The sequence below is a fragment of the Eptesicus fuscus genome, chromosome 13 (assembly GCF_027574615.1).
Source record: "Eptesicus fuscus isolate TK198812 chromosome 13, DD_ASM_mEF_20220401, whole genome shotgun sequence".
Classification (NCBI taxonomy): domain Eukaryota; kingdom Metazoa; phylum Chordata; class Mammalia; order Chiroptera; family Vespertilionidae; genus Eptesicus; species Eptesicus fuscus.
This window is the reverse complement of record NC_072485.1, coordinates 79,685,299-79,703,216: the sequence shown is the minus strand read 5'-3', so window position 1 is coordinate 79,703,216 and position 17,918 is coordinate 79,685,299. Positions and strand designations below refer to the sequence as shown.

At 60.9% G+C, this 17,918-nt stretch overlaps 1 protein-coding gene across 2 annotated transcripts; it reads left to right on the top strand.

The window, feature by feature from the left end:
• Window positions 1–775: 775 nt before the first annotated feature.
• Window positions 776–17,541, top strand: CAPN1 (calpain 1). Of its 2 annotated transcripts, none has more exons than XM_028135955.2 (22): window positions 776–1,044; window positions 1,710–1,977; window positions 2,098–2,167; window positions 2,420–2,538; window positions 3,991–4,124; window positions 4,206–4,374; window positions 4,648–4,731; window positions 5,035–5,120; window positions 5,356–5,430; window positions 5,563–5,723; window positions 11,718–11,899; window positions 12,249–12,260; window positions 12,961–13,172; window positions 13,259–13,298; window positions 13,827–13,892; window positions 13,982–14,039; window positions 14,812–14,876; window positions 15,266–15,334; window positions 15,573–15,651; window positions 15,974–16,090; window positions 16,367–16,425; window positions 16,800–17,541. In XM_028135955.2, exons 2-22 carry the CDS (start codon window positions 1,711–1,713, stop codon window positions 16,824–16,826), a joined length of 2,151 nt encoding a protein of 716 aa, XP_027991756.1. In that variant the 5' UTR covers window positions 776–1,044; window position 1,710; the 3' UTR covers window positions 16,827–17,541. The 2 variants fall into 2 exon arrangements, with proteins under 2 accessions (XP_027991756.1, XP_027991755.1); XM_028135954.2 differs by lacking the exon at window positions 776–1,044 and adding an exon at window positions 1,564–1,606.
• Window positions 17,542–17,918: the final 377 nt, after the last annotated feature.

Here is a 17,918-nt window from a genome sequence, read left to right as displayed (position 1 = left end):
CCCCGTGCCCCTCCCTCCAGCTTTGAGGCCCTTCATCTTCTCGCCGGGCGGCCGGGCTCGGGCTCGCAGCCTCGGCTGCCCCCTCCGGGGCCGGGGGCACAGGGCGCTGCCGGGAGTGCGGGCCGAGGTCGAGGGGAAGGGGCAGGGATGCCCACCTCCCGCAGCTTCGCGGGGCGATACTCCCCAGGGCGAACGAGAAGCCGGCTCCCCACCATCGCTCATCCCCGTCCCGTTCGCTCTGCGAACCGGGAGCCGAGCGGCCGGGAGGGGGACTCACCCAAGGTCACGCCGCGAGCTGCGGCCTGGGGGCCGGTCCCCGCGCCCCGCCCGGAGGCAGGGAGCCGCCAAGGCGGTGCAGGCGCCCCGAGCTGTTCCCGCGGGCGCGGGGGTGGAGAGGGCGCCGGGCCGAGCTGAGCGCGGGCCGGGCGGGTGGGGCTGCCGCGAACCGGGCGCCCCGCAGGGTCCGCTCCCCGCCGCCCCCGCGCAGCCGCTGCAGCTCCGCCCGCGGCCCCCGCGGCCCCGGGCCGGCACTCACGTGGCGCGGGGGGAAGGCCGGCGGAGGGGGGCGGCCCGGGGCTGCGGGAGGCGCCGCCGCGGCTCCGCGCCCGGGAATGCCCTCGGGGCCCCGCGTCGGGTGGGGCGGCCCCGCAGCAGCTGCCCCTGGTTAAAAATACCCCCGGCCCTGCCCCCGCTCCCGGCTGCCCTTCGGCCCAGCCCCGGCCCTCCCCGCCCGCCCGCCGCCGGCCCCTCCCCGGCCGCTCCGCCTTTCACTAACCCGTCCCCGCGCGCAGCTGGCCGCGGGCCCGGGGGAAGGGGCGGGAAGACGCCGGGAGCCGGAGCGATAGCCGGGGAAGGCGCCCGGAGATAAGGGGAGCGAGGGGAAGGGGCCGGAGCCGCGGGGAGGAGGGCGGAGGGCGGGCGGAGGGCGGAGGGGCCGCGGGGGCGGGCGGGGAGGAGCGCTCTTCCTGGTTGGGCCCTGCCCGGAGCTGCCACCGGGAAGCCGGCCGCGGGGACCGCAGCGACCCTCCCCACCTCCTCCTCCAGGTAAGGAGCGAGCGGCGGCGCCGGGATGCCCGATCCAGCCGCTGCGCCCGGCGGAGGGGCTGCCCGACCCCGGCCCGGAGCGCACAGCCCAGGCGCCCGCCGCACTCCGCGCTCCGCTCCGCCGGGCTGGGCTGGGGAGGCCGGGGGGTCGGGGACGGGGGGCCCGCGCCTGACCCCCCGGCCTGTCTCGGGGCCCGGGGACCGACCCCGGCTCCGGCGCTCTCCGCCTCCAGCCCGGGGCAGGGGCAGTGAGTGGGGCTGGAGTGGTTTGGGGAGGGTTTGCCCGCAGGCCGCCCGGGTCCGCAGGCCTCTCCTGGGGTCTCCCACCTCCCGGGTCCGGTGGCCCCTCGGGCCCCGCCCTGCCCCACCTGGCTGGCGGGCTGGCCGGCCGCGGGGCTGCAGCGGGCCTAGGACAATGGGCTCCGGGGAAAGGGGTGGTGGCCCTGGGGGGGGGGGGCGGGGGGTAGCGAGGGCGTGGCCCGCACACCCCGGGCTGGGGAACTCCTCTCCCGGGAGCAGGAGGAAGTGGCCGAGTCCTGCGTTGCGTGAGGGGAGCAGTGATGTGGGTGACCCCAGGGGTGGGGCGGACGGCTGGGCAGGGACAGCAGGACCCCGCTGTCGTCCTGGGGAGGCCCGGGTCCTGAGGAGGCCGGTCTGTCCCGCAGGATGGCCGAGGAGTTCATCACCCCCGTGTACTGCACCGGGGTGTCGGCCCAAGTGCAGAAGCAGCGGGCCAAGGAGCTGGGCCTGGGCCGCCATGAGAACGCCATCAAGTACCTGGGCCAGGACTACGAGCAGCTGCGGGCCCGGTGCCTGCAGAGCGGGGCCCTGTTCCGGGACGACGCCTTCCCGCCGGTGACCCAGAGCCTGGGCTACAAGGACCTGGGCCCCAACTCCTCCAAAACCTACGGCATCAAGTGGAAGCGTCCCACGGTGAGGGGCGTCACCCCCATCCTGAGTGAGGAAGGGGAGCAGGGCCCCAGGTCCCGGAGGGAGTGGGCCCCGGGGGCTGGGCTCCCGGTTCTGGGAGACAGGGCTCTGGGTCTCTTGCAGGAGCTGCTCTCAAACCCCCAGTTCATCGTGGACGGAGCCACCCGCACGGACATCTGCCAGGGAGCCCTGGGTAGGCCCTAGCGGGTTCGGGGGTGTTTTTTCCCCGGGAGCTCCCTCTGCCCGTTCCTTCTGGCTCTGCCCCAACTCCTCCCTCCTGCAAGCTCAGACAGGCTCTGGCTGTCCGTGCCGGGGCTGGTTCGCCCAGATTCCTGGGGCTTTTCTGCAAGTGGAGGGGTAGGCCACTCGGGGGACCCCTGGTTCTCCCCGGCACGGGCCAGGGGCAGACTGGCAGAGCAGGTCTGATGGGCGTCTCCCGTCCCAGGGGACTGTTGGCTCCTGGCTGCCATCGCCTCTCTCACCCTCAACGACACCCTCCTGCACCGCGTGGTTCCGCACGGCCAGAGCTTCCAGGATGGCTACGCCGGCATCTTCCATTTCCAGGTGAGATGCGGGGGTGGGGGGGACAGGTGACCCTCAGCAGACTGGAGCGAGGGTGGCTCAGAGCCACACCCTGCAGGGCCCGCCCTCCCTCTGGAAAGTATGTGACCTCTCGGTGCCATCGGACCGGCCAGCTGTGGGCGGTGGGCAGGTGTTCGGCTGGCAGGGTTCCTGGGTGGCTGTGCGTGTCGGGAAGAGGAGAAAGAGCTCTGTGTTCCGTCCTGTGGCACAAATCCTCTTTCCTCCCGGGTCTCAGTTTCCCCATCTAAACAAATTAATGTTCTGCTGGGTGAAGACAGACCAGCACACATGGCCATCTCCACCCATGGTGTCCACCCCCCCCCCCAGCTCCTCCTGGACTTTGGCCACCTCTAGCCTCGGACAGCCCTGCAGAAAAGAACAGCTTGGGGTTGAGTCTATTTAAGCCAGATTTTCCTGACGTTTGTGCACCAAGCCCATTTTTCAAATCAAAGACTAATTCTTAATGAGCTGGTGTTGGGAGAGACATCACTGCCCCCCTTCCCCCCCCCCCCCCCCCAGCAGCCCTGGATGAAACCCTCGGTCCCCTGTGGCCCCCGCCCTGCCCTGGGAACTCCTTCTCCTTCCGCCTAGTCAGGGAGCCCCCTTACTGTACTCCCCCCTCACCCACCGCGGGTCCCAGGAGACAGCCTGCAGCAGCGGTCGCCAACCTTTCGGACCTCAGGGACCACTGGTTGGCGACCGCCGGCCTACAGGATCCCGGTGCCATCCACCTGGGCCAAGTGCCACACCTGCCAGGGCTGTCCGAAGGGGCTTGGCCTCCCCGTCCCTGTCCCCGCCCCCTTTCCTCACTCTTCCCATCCGCTCCTCCCTGCCTCTTCTGGCCAGTCCGACAGCCCCCACTACCTGTGCTACTTGGGTGCACAGCTCCCCTTCCCCGTGGTTCTACACCTTCCTTCTCAGCCGCACTGGGCTGCTGCTGGCCCGGGGCAACCTGACTCCTCCCTTCTGGGGAACCCGGCCTCTGGCACCTCTGAAGCAAGCCCCAGGATTGCAGGAACCCCGCCCATCCTGTGGTTGAAGGACCTGGGTGCTACATTTTTGGTCCACACCCACTTTGCATATGTATCCCCCACCCCCACCCACACACCCTGGTCTAGAATGCGGAGGGGAGCGGTGGGGACTGTGCCCTAAAGGGGGCTAGTTCCCCAGAGCCTCGGGGGGCGGGGGGGGGGAGCCGTCCTGCCTCTCCACACCTTCGGGGACTCCAGTGCTGCTCTTGTGGGGCCGCTTTACCTTCAAGGTCGGGCTAGGTTTCCTCGCGAGGAAGGCACGGCTGCCCCCTTGCACAGACAGGGAAACCGAGGCTCAGAGGCATGACTTGCTCTAGGAGAGGTGATCTCGTAAGCGGCAGGCTGAGGCTGGACCTCAGGCTCGGCCCCCGTAGCGGGTCTCACCGTGCCCCTCCCCCCACAGCTGTGGCAGTTCGGGGAGTGGGTGGACGTGGTTGTGGATGACCTGCTGCCCACCAAGGACGGGAAGCTGGTGTTCGTGCACTCGGCCCAAGGCAACGAGTTCTGGAGCGCCCTGCTCGAGAAGGCCTACGCCAAGTGAGTGGGCCGGGGCCGCTGCGGCCACCCAGGGGCGGTGTCCTCTGTGGCGCCGGAGCACTGACCTGGGGCCGCCCGCAGGGTGAACGGCAGCTACGAAGCCCTGTCGGGGGGCAGCACCTCCGAGGGCTTTGAGGACTTCACGGGCGGCGTCACCGAGTGGTATGAGCTGCGCAAGGCACCCAGCGACCTCTACCAGATCATCATCAAGGCCCTGGAGCGGGGCTCCCTGCTGGGCTGCTCCATCGACGTGAGTGCCGGCCGAGCCTCCTGCGTGCACCGGGCCGCCTGGCTCTGGCCAGAGGCAGTGTCAGGGTGCCCAGCCCCCACCCCCGGCGGCATTGGCGGGCACATCTGTCCTTGGAGGTGTTGGGTTAGGTGGGGTCAGGGTCCCTGCCTGCCACTCCGTTCCACAGGGGGCATGTCCAGGACCCTCGTGCTCGGGGCTCACCTCTGCCTGGGGGTAGGGATGCTGACCGGGTCCCTGGAACCTCGCCCCTGACCGGAGCACATGACTTTGCAGATCTCCAGCGTCCTGGACATGGAGGCCGTCACCTTCAAGAAGCTGGTGAAGGGCCACGCCTACTCTGTGACGGGCGCCAAGCAGGTACCTGGGGCCTTCCCTGCAGGGTGCTGCCCGCGTCTTTGCCTGACCTTGCCCCTCGGGCCTGAGACCGGGGCTGTGGGAGGGGCTGGCTCGCCTGTCGTAGCCCCTTATTGGCCTCCTGGGGACTCTTATCCTGAGCTGTGTGTCCTGGCCTGCCTCGATTGCCTGTAGTTTGCGTCCATAGCTGCTTCTCCGCTGGGTCGGGTGCGCCTGGGTGCTGCGCCGGGCTAGGCGAGGGTGACGTGGGGGGAGGGGTGCTGCAGTGCGTGCCGGGCAGGCGCTGATGGGAGCTCTGGGGAACAGGTGAACTACATGGGCCAGATGGTGAACCTGATCCGGATGCGGAACCCCTGGGGCGAGGTGGAGTGGACTGGAGCCTGGAGTGACGGGTGAGGGGCCGGGGGCACTGGCTGGGGAGGCTGCTCCGGGCCCCTGGCGTTTCTGCTCAGGGCGCTGCCAGCCGGGGGTGGGCTCAGGATGGAGCAGAGGGGCCCGTCCTCATGTTCCTGGGCCCAGGGACCCAGCTGAGGCCACCCCTGGAACTGGGATCTTGGGGCTTGACCTTGACCGTGACCTGGGCTAGGGGAGGACAGGCCCCAGGGACAGAGGCCCTTCTCCCCACAGCTCCTCAGAGTGGAACAACGTGGACCCTTATGAGCGGGAGCAGCTCCGCATCAAGATGGAGGACGGGGAGTTCTGGTGAGCAGCTGCCTCCCCGGTCTGGCCCCTCTCGGGACCTCGCACCCACCGCCCACGCCCCAGGAACCGCGCCTGCGGCACCCCCGGGTGTCCTGGCCGGGCCGGGGCTCACCTCTGCACCTCGGCCCCCAGGATGTCCTTCCGAGACTTCATGCGGGAGTTCACCCGCCTGGAGATCTGCAACCTGACCCCCGACGCCCTGAAGAGCCGGCGCTTCCGCAAGTGGAACACCACCCTGTACGACGGCACCTGGCGGCGGGGGAGCACCGCGGGCGGCTGCCGCAACTACCCAGGTGACCTGAGCGCCGCCCGCAGGGCGTCCGGCAGGGGCGTCCTCGCTGAGCCTCCGTTAGTTCTCGCTGCACGGGATGCTCGTGCTGACCTCTCGAACTTGCTCTGAGGAGGAAAACGTTGAACGTCCTTGTAAATGCCAAAGAGCCACGCTTGCCTCCCCATCCTGGCCTGAGCCCAGGCTGCGAGCCGGGGAACAAGACTTTGTTGCCATCCAGCCAGCGCTTCCTGTCCCTCCTCCCTCTGAGACCTGCCCCGGCCCGCAGTCCCCCCTGACCCCTCTGTCACCTTTCCCTGGGCTTCTGGACCCATGGGGTGACCCAGTCCACTGGCCCCTCATCATTGCCGTCCTCACCGGCAGCAGCCTTCTTCCCTTGGTGCAGCCAGCACCCTGAGCGGATCCGAACGTCCCTCCCTGACTCCCTTCAACCCTCCAGCCCCTCCCCGCCGCCCTCAGCCTTGACCTCCCTGACCTGTTGAGCCCCTGCTTTTGCGCTGTGCTCTCCCTCTCTCCCTCCCTCCTCCCCAGGTTAGAGTCATGGGGTTCGTCTTGTCCCTGCGAACTGTCTCCTGGCCCCCGGCCCCCTCTGCTCCGCTCACTTGGCTCAGCCACCATCCTCGCTGAGCCACGATGTGGCTGGAGAGGAATCGCTTCCCTGGAATCACAGCCACAAACCTCAGACGAGCCCTTTGCTCGCCCCCGGCAATCCCACTGCTGTCGGCCCCGGCCCGGCCCGCTCTCCAAACCTCCCTCCGCCGTGACTCATCCGCACACCTGGCCTGGCGTGTCAGTGAAAGACCTCATCACGCGGGACACCCCTCATTCCCACCCCCACCCCCCGGCCTGTCTGGGCCTGTGCCATCCTGACTGCTTTCCCTCGTTGTCCCTGCCCGTGGGGACCCCGAGCTCTGTCCCCCTTCACCTCTGAAAGCCTTGCTCCTGCATCCATCACCTCTCTCTCTTGTGTCATTATGCAGGCGTGTCTGCCTTAAAGCCCCCCTCCCTCAGCCCCCTTCCCCAGTCATTTCTCAGGAATTGCCATGCTCCTTCTTTCTTCCGGTCCAGTGTTTCACCCACTGCCGTCCAGCTGCCATCCTCGCCACGCTGCCGCCACTGCTGTGTGAGGGCCACTCAGCCTTGGCTCTGCCAAGCCCGCCCCTGCGGTTCTCGCGCCTGCGTGCTCCAGCCGCTCTCGGCTCACAGCCCTCTGTTGGGAAGCCTTCTCCCTCGTGGGGATCTGATTTCACTTCTTCCCAAATAGGAACCTCTGCTCCCCGTACCTTTCCCGGGACCCTGCCCTGCAGTGCCAGCCGCACGGAGCTCCGGCGTTCGTGTGGGTGTGCTCTGGCCCCGCCGTCCCGCCCCTGGGCCTGTCCCTCTGCCAATAGCACGCCGACGTGGTTTTGTGAGAAGTCCTGCTGTCCCACAGGGCCATCTCTTCTTCGGGAGTCTCTTCGCTATTCTTGCATTTGCTTTTCCTTGTGGACTTTAGAATCGGCTTACCAAGTCCTCCAAAAACCTTGTTGAGAATTCCATTGGGAACGGCGCTGCATCGATAGATCAATTTGGGGAGAATTGCCGGTTTTGAGGCTTATCCAAGAATGCGGTGCCGTAGTCCCTCCTCTGCGTTTCTGCTTTTAGCAAATTCACTTACAGCCAACCGTGGCCTGAAAACATTAAATGGAAAATTCCGGAAAGGATTCATAAATTTGAAATCGTGAGCCATTCTGAGTAGCGTGATGAGATCTTGGGCAGGCCGGCCCAGGACGGGGGTCATCCCTTTGATCCTCCCCGTGTCTGCTGCCTGCCCGTTGGCAGCAGCGAGGTGACCAGGCCCCTGCCGCAGCCACGGAGCGTGGGTCCCAGTAGCCCCGGCAGTAGTCTGCAGCTACGTACGTCACAACGCCTGCACCGCCACTCACTTCTCATCACATGGGCGTTGTGACACCTCACGCCAGCATAAAAAGAAGGGGAGTGCAGTGTAAGGTATTTTGAGAGAGACCACATTCACATAACGTTGATTACAGTATATTGTTATGATGTATTTTATTAGTGGTAATTTTTGGTAATCTCTTACTGTGCCTAATTTATAAATTAAACTTCATTATAGGTATGTATTTATAGGGAAAAACATAGAATATATAGGGCTTGGTACTCTCCGAGGTTACAGGCATCATGTAGGTCTTGGAATGTATCTCCCATGAATAAGGGAGGATTACTGTATATCTCGATTTATTTTGGTCTTCTTTAATGTCTTGTGACAAAATTTTATAATTTTCATCATTACAGGGCTCATACATCTTTTGAGATTTATTCCTAGAGACTCTATCATTTTTTTATTTACGTAAGATTTTAAAATTGATTTTTAGAGAGAGGAGAAGGGAGAGAGAGAGAGAAACATGGATTGGCTGCCCCTGCACTCCTCTACCGCAACCCAGGCATGTGCCTTGACCGGGAATCGAACTGTCAACGTTTTGGTGCATGGGATGATGCCCAAACAACTGAGCCACACCAGCCAGGGGGAGATTCTATCATCTTGTTGCTATTGCAAATAGTATCTCTTTTAAAATTACATCTCCTGCCTGGGTTGCTGATTTGTTTGATCCTCAGCACCAATTGATGTTTCTTTCTGTCTTTTAAATATATTTTTATTGATTTCAGAGAGGTAGGGAGAGGGAGAGAGAGATAGAAACCTCAGTGATGAGAGAGGATCATTGACCGGCTGCCTGCTGCATGCCGATTAGGGATTGAGCCCACAACCCGGGCGTGTGCCCTGACCGGGAATCAAACCATGATCTCCTGGTTCATAGGTCTATGCTCAACTACTGAGCCACGCTAGCTGAGTTCTTCCTTAAATTCATTTTGTATCCAGCAAACTTGTTAATAATTAATTTTAAGGATTTATCTGTAAATTCGCTTTGGTTTTCTAATTGACAGTATAGCATCTGCAAATAATGACAAGTTTGTTTCTTCTTTCCAGTTCTTATAACTTTAGTGTTATGCATTCTTGTTTAATATGCAAGAGTGTTGTTTATCTGTCAAAATGGTAAATTACACTTACCACTCTTATAATATTAAATCAACCTTACATTTTGAGATAAAAATCCGTTCATCGCATAACATTTTTATTTAATTTTAATTATTGATTGATTTTAGAGATAGAGAGAAAGGGAGAGAGAAACATTGATTTGTTGTTCCACTTACTTAAGCATTCATTGACTGATTCTTGTATGTGCCCTGGCCAGAGATTGAATCTCAACTTTGTCATAGCGGGACGACCGGGGACATAACATTTTTATGCAGTAGCTTTACATCTGCACCAATGAATGAGATTTGCCTGTGATTTTCCTTTCTTATACTGACCTTGCCTGGTGTTGCTCTCGGTGCTATATTTATATTTGGCTTCTGAAGTGAATTGGGAAGTGTTCTCTCTCTCTCTCTGGTTTCTAGAAGAGTTTGCGAGATGGGGATGATTGGTTGCTTGGCCGTTTGGGGGAACTGGTCTGTAAGGCCGTCTTCCTGTGAAGATTAACTTCTGATATTGAGTATCTTTAATGGCGATAGGGTCACCCAGGTTTTCTATTTCCCCTTGAGCCTATTTTCATGAGTTGTATTTTTTTAGGAGTTTATCCTTTGCATCTGTTTTCAAAATTATTAGCATAAAGTTATCCTTTGTGTATTCTGATACCTCATCTGTTGCTGTCCTCTATCATAGTGTTGCTTATTTGCACTGCCTCTTTCTTTCTTTGTTAATCCTGTAAGGAATTTGTCAATATTAGAATTTACAAAGAAATGTCTTTTGACTTTGTTGATCCGATGTATAGTATTTTTTAAAAAATATGTTTTTATTGAATTTTAGAGAGAGAGGGAGAGGGATAGAGAGATAGAAATCAATCAGTCCATTGGCTGCCTCCTGCACGCCCCCTGCTGGGGATGGAGCCCGCAGCCCAGGCGTTTGTAATTTTCTCGTGATGTCTTTATCTGGCTTTGGTACCAAGCAAATCTATGGATTTGCCTGTTCTGGACAATATTATTTAATAGAAATGGAGTCATACACTATGTGGTTCTTTGTGTCTGTCTTCTTTCACTTAGCATGTTTTCTTTTTTTTTAATATATTTTATTGATTTTTTACAGAGAGGAAGAGAGAGGGATAGAGAGTTAGAAACATCGATGAGAGAGAATCATCGATCAGCTGCCTCTTGCACACCCCCTACTGGGGATGTGCCAGCAACCAAGGTACATGCCCTTGACCGGAATCGAACCTGGGACCTTTCAGTCCGCAGGCCTACGCTCTATCCACTGAGCCAAACCGGTTTCGGCCACTTAGCATGTTTTCAAGGTTCATCATGTTATGGCGTGTATCAGTACTTCATTGCTTTTTATTGCCTAATAATATTCCTTTGTTCAGTTATACCACCTTTTACCATCCATTCATCAGATGATGGGAAATTGTTTTTCCTACCATATGGCTATTATAGATAATGCTATTATGAACATTCACATATGAGTTTTTTTGTGGACAAATGTTTCCATTTATCTTGGATATATACCTGTGAGTGGAACGGCAGGGTCACGTGGTAACTGTGTTGGACCATGTGAGGGACTGCCAGACTGTTTTCCCAGTGGCTGCCCCATGTCTACATTCCCACCAGCTGTGTGTGAGGTTCGGATTTCTCCACATCCTTGGAAACACTTGTTATCTACCTTTTTTATTAATGTCAACTTTGGGGGGCGGGGAGTGTGCTGTGCCTTTAAAGAGAAATTTTGCATATTCTATCCAGCACTTAGTTGTTTTAGTCAAGGGGGTTGTTCAGGCAGCTGAATCACCAAACGGCCAGAAATGCAAGTCCCGCCACCCTTTGCAGCGCGGTGGCCTCCTGTCGGACCCTGCTTTCTCTCACCCGCTTCTAAACCACTGTCCACACAGCAGCTCCAACCACCTCTTAAGATCCTAATCCATTTTAGGAACAAATTCATCAACTCCCTTGTCTGAATTTTAAAAATAAGTTAATTTAAAAAGCCTAACCCAATCATGCCCCTCCCATGCAAGTCTGTCAGATGGTTCTTTTTTTTTTTTTTAATATAATTTTATTGATTTCAGAGAGGAAGGAAGAGGGAGAGAGAGATAGAAACATGATGAGAGAGAATCATTGGTCAGCTGCCTCCTGCAAATCCCCCACTGGAGATCGAGCCCACAACCTGGGCATGTGCCTTTGACCGGAATCGAACCTGGGACCTTTCAGTTTGCAGGCCAACGCTCTTTCTACTGAGCCAAACCGGCTAGGGCTCTTTTTTTTTTTTTTTTTTTTAAATATATTTTTATTGATTTCAGAGAGAGGAAGGGAGAGGGAGAGATTGATGGAAACATCAATGATGAGAGATAATCACTGATTGGCTGCCTCCTGCATGCCCCCTACTGGGGATCCAGCCTACAACCCAGGCATGTGCCCTGACCGGGAATTGAACCCCGACCTCCTGGTTCATGGGTCCACGCTAACCACTGAGCCAGGCCAGCCGGGCTGTCAGAAGGTTCTTTTGCTCTTTGATTCAGTCCACACACCTCAGCACCGCTCCGGCTTCTGCACACTCTGCCACCTCCCTGGGTCCCTGGTGCTCACTGGAACTTGGAGCCCCATTAGACACCGGCGTCCCCCTGTGTGGGGGGCTTAGTTCTCCCTCTGCCTGGCTCCTGTTTCCCAGGGCCCCCCTTCACTTCTCAGCCTAAATGCCACCTCAAGGATGCCCTCCCTGGCCATTCCGGCTGCGTCTTCTCTGTGATGGTTCTGCTCACTAACCGCCTTGTGCATCCTTCGCCTCCCTGTCAGGAATGGGAGCTCCCGAGGGCAAGGACTGTGTCCCGCCTCCCCCGCATGTCTGCCACGTGGCTCACGGTGGCACTTGGTTAAAGGAATGGATGAACGGAGAGGCACATGGGGGAGGACAAGGCTTGGGGGTTCTCTGCTCCTCTGATCCTCACCTCTTCCCCTCCTGCAGCCACCTTCTGGGTGAACCCCCAGTTCAAGATCCGGCTGGAGGAGACAGATGACGTGAACGAGGACGACTATGGGGGTCGAGAGTCAGGCTGCAGCTTCGTCCTGGCGCTCATGCAGAAGCACCGCCGGCGGGAGCGCCGCTTCGGCCGGGACATGGAGACCATCGGCTTCGCAGTGTACGAGGTGAGCAGGTGGAGGTCCCCACGCCCGGCTGAAAGGCCGGCGCCCGCCCGCAGCAGGCGAGGTCCGCCAGGGGGCGCCAGAGGACCCCGCTTGCCCATCCTGAGCCCCTGGGTGAATCACGCCATTGAGGCAGCCTCCCACCAGCCCAGGGAGGCACCTGCTGAGGCCCTCTGCCAGGCTTGGGGCGGGCAGGGGCCTAAAATTCGTCCCGTGAGGCGGGTGGAGGGGGGGAGGATGTTCCAGAGGCTGCTCTTGGGAAGAGGGAGCTGCCTTCGCCGACACCTGGAAGGCAGCTTCTGGGGCCAGACTTTGGCTCCGATTCTCTAACTTCCGTGTGTCTCTCTTGTAGGTTCCTCCGGAGGTAGGTGTGGCACGTGATTCACCCGGATTTACACGCCCCTGAACACACAGGCCTGATGGTGCCCAGAGGGGAGCCCACACTACGAAGTCACCTCGTTTTACTGCTCACAAAATGCTCCCAACCCCCACCCACTGTTCCGTGGGCAGAGCCAACTGCTCTCCTGGAGTCAGAGCAAGTAACCCGCGAGGGAGCTGGATTTGAACCCTGGCCCTCAGAGCCCCACCCGACATGCACACCCAGGCTCTTCTGTCTTCCTGTGTCCACTGCCTGAGTCTTGGCGGCAGCCTTCTGGGGCCCTGGTTAGGAGCCGGGGGTGGATGGCTGAGCGTTCTGCAAGTTGCTTAAGCTTTAAGCCTCGATGTCAGTGGCTGTGAAATGGGCACGGAGCACCATCCCACAGGGGTCCGGAGTCTGACCCGGGGAAGCTCCGAATAGTAATGAGAATGTTATTGCATGGTTGTAGTATCTACATCCCCCCGCACCCTGTGCAGTAGGCAGGATTATTACCCCATTTCACAGGTAAGGAAGCTGAGACAAAATGACTTGTCAGGGTCACGCAGCCATGGAGTGACTGAGCCCTGATCCAGCTCTCCAGGCCCTTGGCCAGGACTTGGAGCCTGGCCTCTGGGTCTGGGGGCAGCTGCTAAGGGTGGGCGGAGTGGGCAGCTGCAGACCCTACTCCCTCCTTCCCCTCCACCAGCTGGTGGGCCAGCCGGCCGTGCACCTGAAGCGGGACTTCTTCCTGGCCAACTCGTCTCGGGCCCGATCGGAGCAGTTCATCAACCTGCGGGAGGTCAGCACCCGCTTCCGCCTGCCGCCCGGGGAGTACGTGGTGGTGCCCTCCACCTTCGAGCCCAACAAGGAGGGCGACTTCGTGCTGCGCTTCTTTTCGGAGAAGAGCGCCGGGACCGAGTGAGTCGTGGGCCCTCTCCTGACCTCCTGTCCCCAGAGGCTCCCTGCTGCCCCCTGACCGGCCCCTTTCTCCCCACCCTCCACAGGGAGCTGGACGACCAGGTCCAGGCCAATCTTCCTGATGAGGTGCGTGCCTGCCCCCGCCTTGCTCCTTTCCTCCTCCCCGGAGTGTGATGGACCCTGGGCGTCCCGTGCCCGGGCGCCGTCTGGCAGGGCAGAGCCCCTCTGGCAGGAGCCATAAGAATGCTGATTCCTCATTAGCCAGCACTTCACAGTGTGCAGAGGACTTTGTGATAACAGTGGTGCGGGTCCCTGTGTCTCGCTCTTTCCCGGGTCTCCCTGTTTCCTCCACAACGACTTGTCAGGGTGCTGTCACCCTCCCCTCTCAGTGGGAAGCTCAGGGTAGCGCAGCGAGGAGCCAAAGCTCACCCTTCATCCTGAGCTGAACTGCACCCTCCTCACTTAAGCCACAAGGATCCTGAGCAGGGGGTAGAGTGGGGACTAGACCCCCATTTTACAGAGGAGAAGAGTGAGGCTCAGAGAGGTGAAGTGATGCAGCTAATGGGTGGTCCCAGCCCTGCCTGTAGTTGCTGCCCATGCGGGGGCCGGGCTGTGGGGGGGGGGTCCCTGACCTGCTCCCCCTCCTCCAACCAGCAAGTGCTCTCGGAAGAGGAGATTGATGAGAACTTCAAGACCCTCTTCAGACAGCTGGCAGGGGAGGTAGGTTGGGGCGTGGTGGAGGGGGCCTCTGGGCATCGGGGGGTGGCAGCCTCTCCCCAGGGCACGTGCCATCCTCCCTTCCCCCCCAGGACCTGGAGATCAGCGTCAAGGAGCTGCAGACCATCCTCAACAGGATCATCAGCAAACGTGAGTGTCCCGAGCGGCTGCTCTGCACCCAGCGTCCTGCCCCCCGTTTCCTCCAAAGTCCACAACCCAGGCTTCTGCTCCCACGCTGAGCTCACCCCGGCCCCTTGGTCTTCGGGGTGGGGAACCTTCCACTACCTTCCTGAGCCCTGCTCACCCCCACTTTCCTCCCAAATGAGGCCCTCACTTGCTGGGCTACATTCTCTGGGCCTGAGCGTGGTGCCCGGTGACTAGAAGCTTAGCTGCTGACAGCACCTCAGTGCCAACGTACAGGACCCCTTCCTCCCCGAAGATGCGCCCGGGCCAGGCCGAGTGGCTTGGGAGCAGAGCTGGCTCACTCCCCGATGTGCACAACTGAAGGCAGCCCCCCCAACCTTCCCTTTGCCCCCACCTCTGACCTCCGACCTCTGACCATGCCCAGAGCCCCTCTCTTCTCTCCCTGGAGCCTGAGGCAGACCCCACCCCAGCCGTGGCCACCTCTGCTGCCCGTTTCCACCGCGTGTCTTTCACTTCTGTTTGGCACCCGTTTCGCTTTACTCTGGTCTCATCGCGCTGTTGATGTGGCCGTTGGGACCCCGGCTTGATGGCTAAAAGACTTCAAACTTGTTATTTCCAGTGATGAAAACACTGCTCCACACTGACTCTGCTAGACTTTACACGCCAGGCCTCAGGGCTGGTGCTCCCTGATCCTGTCCCACCTGGCGGCACTGCCTGGCGGGGGGGAGGGGGCCAGGAAGCTCGCTGGGCCGGGCGCTGGAACTGCTTTTTCTTGCAGACAAAGACCTGCGGACCAAGGGCTTCAGCATGGAGTCCTGCCGCAGCATGGTCAACCTCATGGACGTATCCTGCGTGGGGCTTGCGGTTGGGGTGCAGGCGTGGGAAGGGGGCTGGGTGACTCGCCCCAGGAATAGTGCAGAGGAAGGGACAAAGCTGTGTGGAGTGTGGCTGGACCAGTGCCTTCCTGGGCACCATCCCATTGACTGGGAAGCGGAAACTGAGTCGCGGGCCTTGTGTCCAGTGAGAGGTGGAGCAGGGCCTGCACCCCCGAGTGACCCTAAGGCTGGTGCTCTTTCTGCACCCACCCCAGCCCACCCAGGCTCAGAGGGCAGGGCCGGCCTGGCCACGGCTCGCTGTCCTCGGGTCTTGCTGCTTCTGGCGCTCCCTGCGGCCAGTCTCCCCTTCGCCCAGCTGGTTTAGGCGGTGGAGTTTTTTCCTTAACGGCTGCCCAGCGGGACGGCAACGGGAAGCTGGGCCTAGTGGAGTTCAACATCCTGTGGAACCGCATCCGGAATTACCTGGTAGGTGGCCCCTGCCGGCTGCGCCGCCGCCCCCTCCTCTGCGGCCTCAGTCGCAGCAGGGCCAGGCCGGCCCAGGTCCCACCTCAGGCCTGGTTCTCCGGAGCCCACAGGCCCCAGCAACTGACCCACCTTTGGGGCCTCCCCCCTCCCCCGCCGGCTCCACAATCCTCACCCTGGGGCGCACTGGAAGGGCTGGCTGTCACGGCTCAGCCCTCAGCCTCTGCTCCCCCCTCCCCAGTCCATCTTCCGGAAGTTTGACTTGGACAAGTCGGGCAGCATGAGTGCCTACGAGATGCGGATGGCCATCGAGTCTGCAGGTGAGGCTGGGCCCCAGGCTGCCTCCCTGACAATTGGCCCTTGTCCCTGTGGCGATGGTGGCGGTGTGGGAACGGCCATCTTCTGCCCTTTCCCCGCGGTGCCGCTGTGAGGATGGGGGCTTTGATTGTTCCCACTGTGCATGGAGCAAACGGAGGCTCAGAGAGGGAAAGGGACTGGCCTGAGCCACACAGACAGGGAGGGGGCAGCAGCCATAGCCTCCGGTGGAGACACCCGGGGGCTCGCCCTTCCAGCCCTGGTCCCCTCCCTGTCCCCTGGGGCGGGGCTGTGCCTCCCTGGCCCTCACCTGCTCCCCTGGGCCAGGCTTCAAGCTCAACAAGAAGCTGTACGAGCTCATCATCACCCGCTACTCCGAGCCTGACCTGGCCGTGGACTTTGACAACTTCGTGTGCTGCCTGGTGCGCCTGGAGACCATGTTCCGTGAGTGTCCCGTGCAGCTCCTGCCTCCAGGCGCAGACCCTGTGTGGCACGTGCCGGGGCGGCGAAGGTCTCGGGTGGAGCCCAGGGCTGAGTGCCCGGAGACCTGTGTGCCTGTGGGGGGGGGGGGGGGCTCTCAGGCAGCAGGAAGAGCCTCTAATGGCTGTGGTGGGTGAAAGTGTGGGGTGCCGTGGGGAGGTGGCGGGGAGGCAGGAGGGGAGGCCTGCATGAATGCCCCCCAGAATTCTCAGCCCCATGTCATCTTTTCTTGAACCACAGGGTTTTTCAAAACTCTGGACACAGATCTGGATGGCGTTGTGACCTTTGACCTGTTTCAGGTGGGAACCTCCTTGGCCAGGTCGGGGAAGGACCTCAGGGGGCGGTGGAGTTCTTACCTTCCTGGCGCTGGAGCCTGTGGCCTCAGAGCCGGCCTTAAAGGCCAGGCCACCCAAGTCCTAGAAGGATGGGGTGGGGTGTCTGGGTCCTGGGAAGGGAGGTCAGGCCCCTGGAGGCCTCTGCAGGAGCCAGCAGCCGGCCTCCCAGGGTGGAGGAGGCAAGAAAGTAGCCCTCCTACACCCTCCCAGAAGGCCGCTCTCCGACCTGCCCTCAGAGGGCCGAGGAGATGGTGGCTCCTGAGCCACGGGGCTGGGAGGCTGGGCTTGGCCTTGGCCCCGCTGACCCGTCTCCTCTCTCCTCCCCTCTCCACCGGCAGTGGTTACAGCTGACCATGTTTGCATGAGCGGGGGTTAGGCCCCCGGGCTGCGTCCTCTCCCTCGTCATCTGCCAAGCTATGCCTTCCCACCACGCCATACCAGGCCATGCCAGCTGCAAGTGCCTTCCTCGGAGCGGGCAGTGGCCTCTGTCCCTTCACCTCCCAGCCGCCACGGTTCATCTGCTCTGGGCAGAGCTGTGTGGCCCCCCTGCTCCTCGGACCATGGGCTCAGGTGGACGCCCCCAGCCCCTCCCGTCGCCAAGCCAGGAAGGCAGCTTTCGCTTGTTCCTGCCTCAGGATGGGGCTCCTGGGGGCGCTGACAGCCCTGGCCCCCCAGCATCTTACTGTGTCCTCTGCCCTCACTCCAGAGACCAGCCGCCTGGCCTTACCTGCGGACTTTAAACCATAACCACTAGCTCGGCACCGTCTGCATCATAGTGTGCAGAGCCCCCTCCCAGCCGGGCCCCTCCCAGGGCTGGGAACGCCTGTCCCTTCCTGTGCAATGTCCCCCTCTGCCCCACAGCCTGGGCCCCGGCCTTGTCTGCTGACCAGGAGCTGCCTGGCCCAGGGGGTGGTCAGGCCCTCCCTTCTCCCCCCCCTCCTTTTTTATATCGGTGATTTTAAAGGGGACTCTGGTACTGGTATACTACTTATGGGGGTGCCAGAGGCACCTGGGCCTGGGTGTGGGGGGGCTCGTGTTTCCTTGCAGCGAAACCACAAATAATAAAGGAGAAAGGCCCCGTGTCTGTCTCTGGAGTGCGTTCCTGCCCCAGGCTGCTGCCCTGGCCTGCAGGGCCCTGGGACCTGGCAGTGTGGCCTGCTGGTCCTGCACCCCTCCTGGCAGCCCTGGAGGCCCGGCTCCTGCCTTCCTGGCACGCTCCCGCCTGTGAGGCTCTGGCTGAAACCAAAACCCCTGATTAGCACAATCCCGACCCCCCAGGAAGCTCCCCAGAGCACAGAGCCTCCTTCAGGTCCTCCTGGGTGCCCTGTGCCCCGACACCTGCAGCTTATGTAAGCTGCCCTGGGCCCTCTGGATCCTGGTTTCCTTACAGAGATAAGAGTGGTTGAGGTGGGGGTAGAGGAGGAGTTGGGGTGGCGGGGGTGTAGAGGGAGCCACAA

Bases quoted from the DNA above. Each gene is read 5' to 3' on its own strand.
- CAPN1 (XM_028135954.2), top strand. The intron at 5,121-5,355 runs GTGAGGGGCCGG...TTCTCCCCACAG, and splicing joins ACTGGAGCCTGGAGTGACGG to CTCCTCAGAGTGGAACAACG. The intron at 5,431-5,562 runs GTGAGCAGCTGC...CTCGGCCCCCAG, and splicing joins ATGGAGGACGGGGAGTTCTG to GATGTCCTTCCGAGACTTCA.